Source organism: Myotis davidii, unplaced genomic scaffold (assembly GCF_000327345.1).
Source record: "Myotis davidii unplaced genomic scaffold, ASM32734v1 scaffold1949, whole genome shotgun sequence".
NCBI classification, from domain to species: Eukaryota; Metazoa; Chordata; class Mammalia; order Chiroptera; family Vespertilionidae; genus Myotis; species Myotis davidii.
This window is the reverse complement of record NW_006300366.1, coordinates 717229-724584: the sequence shown is the minus strand read 5'-3', so window position 1 is coordinate 724584 and position 7356 is coordinate 717229. Positions and strand designations below refer to the sequence as shown.

The 7356-nt window shown below is 44.5% G+C and overlaps 1 protein-coding gene across 1 annotated transcript in view; it reads left to right on the top strand.

Annotated features, from left to right (window-relative positions):
- PSMB5 (proteasome subunit beta 5) overlaps window positions 1-6147 on the top strand; it is a 6697-nt gene extending 550 nt beyond the window's left edge. The window contains exons 2-3 of the mRNA XM_006776780.2: window positions 1013-1319; window positions 5651-6147. Coding sequence (XP_006776843.1) covers window positions 1013-1319; window positions 5651-5937 — 594 coding nt within the window. The 3' untranslated portion in view covers window positions 5938-6147. The remainder of the gene's footprint in view (window positions 1-1012; window positions 1320-5650) is intronic.
- The last annotated feature ends 1209 nt before the right edge of the window (window positions 6148-7356 follow it).

The following is a 7356-nucleotide window of genomic DNA, read 5'->3' as shown; positions in this document are numbered from 1 at the left end:
TGGCCATGGCTCTGTGGGGACAGTGGTGGGGCTTGCCTGGTGCTCAGGGTCCAGCCCATATGCCTTCACCCATTCCTGTCTCCTCACCCCAGGCTGGAGATGTACCGCAAAGTGCACAACCTGCGGATCCTGGCGTGCGGGGGTGACGGCACGGTGAGTCCTGCTTCTGGCCGGGCCTGGGGCTGGGGCTGGGCCTGGGCCTGGGCCTGGGCCTGGGCTTGGGCTGGGGTAAGAGGGAGAAAGCGCCTGAGGCTGCTTAGGTTGATTCCTTGGCGACTTCAGGTCACTTCTTCCCAGAAAAGGGAAGGCAGCAGCAGCAAGGAACTTGGGCAGAGGGAAGGCGGCTGGTTGTAACCATTCACCAAAGGTTATGGAAACGGAGTGGTTACAACTGGGCGAGGATAACGAACAGGCTGTGGCTAGAAGGGGATCTTGAGAGGCAGCGCGTGTCCTAGGGGCCGGACTCGGGGTTCCTGGCCCAGCTTTGCGGTAACTGCTCTGGGATCTTGGAATAGTCGTTCTATCGTGTTAAGCCTTCTTCCTCAGCCACAAAGTGAAAGAAACACCGTTTACACCTGTGTCACGGTATTGATGTGGAGCTCAAGTGACATTAATATGTGGGGAAGTCTATTGCAGTGATTTTCAACTATTTTATCTCATGGCACACGTAAACTGATTACTAAAATTCTGTGGCATACCACAATATATGTTTTTTTGCAGATCTGGCCCAAAAAATAAGGTATAATTTTGATTTGTTCACACCGGGCAACTATTGTGTTGGCTGGTGTCATTTTTTAACAATCTAAGGGGAAAGACGTCAATGCCCCTGACTAAATAGGTATTGCATGTTTTAAAATTTCTCGGGGCACACTGGTTGGAAATTGCCGGTAAGTTGTGAAGTGTAAAATGACAGAGAAAGAGATGTACTGGGCTTGCACTGATGCAAAAAGAAATGTCCGGGAGATGTTTTTGTGGTCTGAGTGGCCTGCTTTGTGTTCTCTGATCTTAACAGTTTAAACATGGAGTCATTGTTGCAGCGGACTCCCGGGCCACAGCGGGCGCCTACATTGCCTCCCAGACGGTAAAGAAGGTGATAGAGATCAACCCCTACCTGCTGGGCACCATGGCTGGAGGTGCAGCGGATTGCAGCTTCTGGGAGCGGCTCTTGGCTCGGCAGTGCCGAATCTATGAGCTTCGAAACAAGGAACGCATCTCAGTAGCAGCTGCCTCCAAACTGCTCGCCAACATGGTTTATCAGTATAAAGGCATGGGGCTGTCCATGGGCACCATGATCTGTGGCTGGGACAAGAGAGGCCCTGGTGAGTTAAGCTTCAAGCTCATAATTCTCAGGGCTGACACTACAGAGAGGAGGACTGGATGAACAGATGAGTGAGAGAAAAGGCTTTGGATCATTGCTGGGATCTGTCGATCAGTTTCTCGATAATCTTTGTTAAAGGAAGGCACTATGGTGGGGAAAAGGGCATGGAGTTAGACTAGCTGTGTCTTTGACTACCCATGTGACCTTAGGCAGTTGCTTATTACATGAAGTAATACACATAAAGCATGTAGCTTCTGGCACATAATATTTTTGCTTCTATTCTGTCTCCCATAAAATAAGACGACCTACAAAGAATATATTTGAGAATTGAAGTGCATAATAATAGACGTAAAATATCTAGTCAGTGTTATCTAATAGAGATACAATGTGAGCCATACCTGGTTTTATTTTTTTTATTTTTTAAAAAATATATTTTATTGATTTTTTACAGAGAGGAAGGGAGAGAGATAGCGAGTCAGACACATCGATGAGAGAGAAACATCAATCAGCTGCCTCCTGCACATCTCCCTCTGGGGATGTGCCCGCAACCCAGGTACATGCCCTTGACCGGAATCGAACCTGGGACCCCTCAGTCCGCAGGCCGACGTTCTATCCACTGAGCCAAACCGGTTTCGGCACACACCTGATTTTAAATTAACAATTTATTTAATCCAAAATACCTAAGTTATCATTTCCACAAGTGACACTAGCCCCATTTCAAGTGCTAAATAGACACATGTGGCTAGGGCTACTGTATTGGACCCCGAATATGTAGGAAGTCGCTGCTCAAAAGTTAGTCATTTCTCTTTCTTTTTTCCCTTTAGGACTCTTTGGCCTAGAAAGGGCCTTCGTGTACATCTTGTTTCCTTGCTTAATATACTCACCCTAGGTCTTGTTCTGTCATCTCTGAAAAGAAATTCCTTAGCCTAGTTTCCTTTCCAGTACATAAAAACTTTGCCAGGAAGTTCAACCTTATATCTGATGTCAACTCCTTTTCAGCCAATTTTTAAAAAGTATTTTTTTTTATTGATTTCAGAGAGGGAGAGCGAGCGAGAGAGAAACATCAATGATGAGAAAGAATCATTGATCGGCTGCCTCCTGCATGCCGCACAGTGGGGATAGAGCCCGCAACCCAGGCATGTGTCCTGATTTGGAATCAGAACCGTGACCTCCTGGTTCATAAACCTATGCTTAACCACTAAGCAACACCAGCCAGGCTCAGCCCGTTTTGAATGTTCCTTTAGTCAAATTGGAATACAGCTAGTCACTTTCTGTGTAATTTTCCCCCTTGATGCTTAAAAATAGTTATTTTTGCCCTTGCTGGTTTGGCCCAGTGGATAGAGCATCCACCTGCAGATTGAAGTGTTCTGGGTTGGATTCCGGTCAAGAGCACATGCCCAGGTTGTGGGCTCGACCCCCACTAGGGGCTGTGCAGGGGACAGCCAATCAATGATTTTCTCTCATCATTGATGTTTTTATTGCTCTCTCCCTCTCTAGAATCAATAAAAATATATTGTGTAAAAAAAAAAGTTATTCTTTTCTCTTACTGTTTTTGATTCATTCATTTACCTGCTTACTAAATGCCTAGTTTTCCTTTGTCCAACAACTATGGGATACCCACCACTTTTTTTTTTTTAATATATTTTATTGATTTTTCACAGAGAGAAAGGGAGAGGTATGGAGAGTTAGAAACATCAGTGAGAGAGAAACATAGATTCAGCTGCCTCCTGCATACTCCCTACTGGGGATGTGCCCGCAACCAAGGTACATGCCCTTGACCAGAATCGAACCTGGGACCCTTCAATCCTCAGGCTGACACTCTGTCCACTGAACCAAACCGGTTAGGGTGATATCCACCACTTTTTCACTTGCTTTGGAGAATATCAGTTCACTGCTCAATGGAAGATGAATGAGGAGATTAAAAAGTGGATGTGAAAGAGGAGCTCAGTTTGTTACTTTGGAAATTGAGACACTTTTCTCTTTGAAAGGTGAGCAAGAACAGTTCATACATGTTGCATGATCTAGGAAAGCACCTTGGAAATGCTGCTTTGAGTCCTTAGCTATTTGGTTTGGTACAAGTGATGGAAATAGTGTAACAGTGTACAGAAGCTGGCTAGCAAGAAAAACCTAGGAAGCTAGAGCATAGCTTAAATTCTACCTTCTCAAAGCCCTCCTAATAGCCTGTCCCATTCAGGAGAAGTCAACTCCTTGCTTCAAGAAGCAAACTGAGCCCAGCTGGCATGATTCAGTGATTGAGCATTGACCTATGAACCAGAAGGTGGAGGCTCAATTTGCAGTCCGTCCGGGCACATGCACAAGTTGCAGCCTCATCCCCAGTGAGGGGTGTGCAGGAGGCAGCCGATCGAGGATTCTCTCATCATTCATGTTTTTATCTATTCCTCTCCCTTCCTCTCTGAAATCAAAATATATATATATACATACACACACACACACACACACATACTTAAAGAAGCAGTATGAGAAAGGATCATAGATTAAGTATAAGACTGAATGAGATGAATACCATTTTTTTCTTTCTTTTTTGTTTTCCTCACATGAGGATATTTTTCCATTGGTTTTTAGAGAGTGGAATGGAGAGGGAGAGACAGAGAGAAGGAAACATCAGTGTGAGAGAGACACATTGATTGGTTGTCTACCACACACGCCCGACCAAGGCCAGGGATTGAGCCTGCAAATGAGGTATATGCCCTTGACAGAATCAAACCTGGGACCCTTCAATCCACAGGCGGACACTCTATCCACTGAACCAGAACAGCAGTGGGCATCTCTATCTACTGAGCCAAATCGGCTGTGGCTGAATACCATTTTTTAAATGCTGAAGGAGTTCTGAGGAGGAGAGGATTACTTCTGATGGGAGGAATTGGGGAAGATTTCATGGACAGGTTGCAGTTTTCTAAGATGTGAAAATGAGAGGATAGAAACATAATGAACAAAGGAAGGGAGAAGCATGAGGGCTGGGGGGGAAGTATTTGGAAGTCCAATTTAATTGGAACTAAAGGAATGTGAAGAGTAGAGATCCATAAAGCCAGAAAGGTAAACTGGAACCAAATGGTGAGCCAGCTAAGCAAGGTAAAGGCAGTGGGACTGAGGAGGAGATAAATTGGGGTAGACATTAGAACAGTGATGGCGAACCTTTTGAGCTCGGCTTGTCAGCATTTTGAAAAACCCTAACTTAACTCTGGTGCCGTGTCACATAGAAATTTTTTGATATTTGCAACTGTAGTAAAACAGACTTATATTTTTGATATTTATTTTATATATTTAAATGCCATTTAACAAAGAAAAATCAACCAAAAAAATGAGTTTGTGTGTCACCTCTGACAAGCGTGTCATAGGTTCGCCATCACTGCATTGGTACCATCTGAACCTGAAAATCGATAAGAGCAGTGATTCTCAACCTGGCTTGCATTAGATCACCCAAAGAACTTAAAAAACAAGCCCTGTGCTTATCCCTCACCCCAAACCAATTGAAAAAGAATACCTTGAGTAAGTCCTAGACATTTTTTTAAAGTTTCCTTAAATTATTCTAGTGCATAGTAAGAGTTGAGAACCACTGAAATAGGAAAAAGATTAGTGAAACCATTACAGAAATTAAAAATACCGCAGAAATTGTGTCTTGATGGGACACAAGATAGATGAGTTTGGTAGATAATGATAGTTTGGTTGATAGTATTTGAGGACAAGATGTTTGAATCTGAACATGGTGACAAAGGCAGTTGGAATTGATAAAAATTTTATTAAAATCTTCGTCTTGCCCTAACCGGTTTGGCTGGCTCAGTGGATTGAGCGTCGGCCTGCGGACTCAAGAGTCCCAGGTTTGATTCCAGTCAAGGACATGTACCTTGGCTGCGGGCACATCCCCAGTGGGGGGCGTGCAGGAGGCAGCTGATCGATGTTTCTCACTCATCGATGTTTCTAACTCTATCCCTCTCCCTTCCTCTCTGTAGAAAACAATAAAATATTTTCATCGATGTTTCTAACTCTATCCCTCTCCCTTCCTCTCTGTAGAAAATCAATAAAATATATTAAATAAAATAAAATCTTTGTCTTAAGTTTTTTTTGTTTTGTTTTAAAATATATTTTATTGATTTTTTAACAGAGAGGAAGGGAGAGAGATAGAGAGCTAGAAACATCAATGAGAGAGAAACATCGATCAGCTGCCTCCTGCACACCTCCCAGTGCTTTTTTCTTGTATTTGTGTTGGTCTCCCTTGGGTTTCAAGAGTTATGGAGATCTGTTGCCTTAGAGGATGAATTAGATGTCAAAAGGGGTGGTCATTTGTTTTCCTGCTAACCTCATCTCTCTTTCCAGGCCTCTACTATGTGGACAGTGAAGGAAACCGGATCTCGGGGGTCACCTTTTCTGTAGGTTCTGGCTCTGTGTATGCATATGGGGTCATGGATCGGGGTTACTCCTATGACCTAGACGTGGAAGAGGCCTATGATCTGGCCCGTCGAGCCATCTACCAAGCCACCTATAGAGATGCCTACTCAGGAGGTTCGGTCAACCTCTACCATGTCCGTGAGGATGGCTGGATCCGAGTCTCCAGTGATAATGTAGCTGATTTACATGACAAGTACACTCGATCTACCCCCTGAAGGAGGGTGGATATAGCTACTTGTGTTTGGGGTGACTGTTGTTGGTAATATGGGTACAACTCCCCATTCTATAGTGGAGGGGGCCCCAATTATATTGTTTTTTTAAGCTCTGGTGCATTAACCTCTATTGTTACAGTTGTTAATGAGCTGTTACGAAGGTGAAGATTGCTTTTCCTTTCTTGGATGTTAACATTACACTACTGGACCTCAGCCTGTGTTGTGTCTTTTTTCCACGCTGCCCCTCCTCTAAGAACTATACAGTCAAATAAGCCAGGACAGTGGGAGGGAAGTGACTGTAATTACCGGAAACTGTGGTGTGAAGACATTGTCTAGTGAATACATTAATGTCCCCACTTATGAAGCTAATAACAAAGGAGAAGGAGAGAGGAGCAGGGAGCAGGGAGAGACTTCCCGGTTCCGTTTGCAAAGATGAAAAGTTGATGAGGTAGAAAGATACACAGGGCTGTACCAGGCAGAGCTGCAGAGGCCCTCACCCTGTGGTGTGGGAGGGTAGACTGGTGTTACATGCAGAGCAGAAAGTGGAGAAGGTAAATCTTGAATTTTAAACCAATTGAGAAGGGAAAGCTTGGACCCCGGGGAAAGAAGACAAAAATAGTGAATGCGGAAGCAGTAGTGACCACAAGCTTGGTAGCCTACAGTGTGTACGTGTTGGGGACAGAGGGATGGTGGTGGCTTATATACTCCTGGGCAGGAAGCAGCACAAAACTGTCTCTGGAACATGTGGGTGGGGAAGAAGCAGAGAGAGGGCTGATTTATCACACCCAGCACTGAGGGGGTTCCCAAGCTAGTGGTGGCAGCAGATGGCAAGACCTTCTGTTAAAGAGAAGGCATAGACATAGGGAAGGTGGAGGTTGATGGAAAAAACCTTTAAAAAAAAATGGGAGTGGAAGGCATAAACAATACTGCTTTGTATTTAGCAAAAGTAAAGAGTGGTTGGTGACAACTGAGTGTCATGTTTTGGAGGGGTCATTCATAGAAATAGAGGGGTAAAGCCCCCTCCCTGTGCTGTGGCTACCTTTCCTTCCTTCACCCCCTTCCCCCTCAGCCTATGCAGTCGACTTATTGATTAATGAGGGCTGTCCGCCAGGAACTGATCGAGGCTTGTTAATTCCATTTGTCAAATGCAGGGAAATTGGGAATTAGTGAGATTGGAGAAGGGAGTTTGGAAAACAAATGACTCTTGTGCCTAAGGAGATTCATTTTGCTGAAAAGTGCCTCAGGATTCCCTGGACTCAGGGAGCTGCCAGCATGGACCTGGACCTGCTCTGTGGGCAAAGCAGGGAGGAGCCATTGGCCAATGGCGAACTGGAGGCAGAGGTACTGTCATCCTTTCAGGACACTGTTTTGCAGATCTTTTTATTTTTTAAATATGCTTGTATTGGTTTTAGAGAGAGGAAG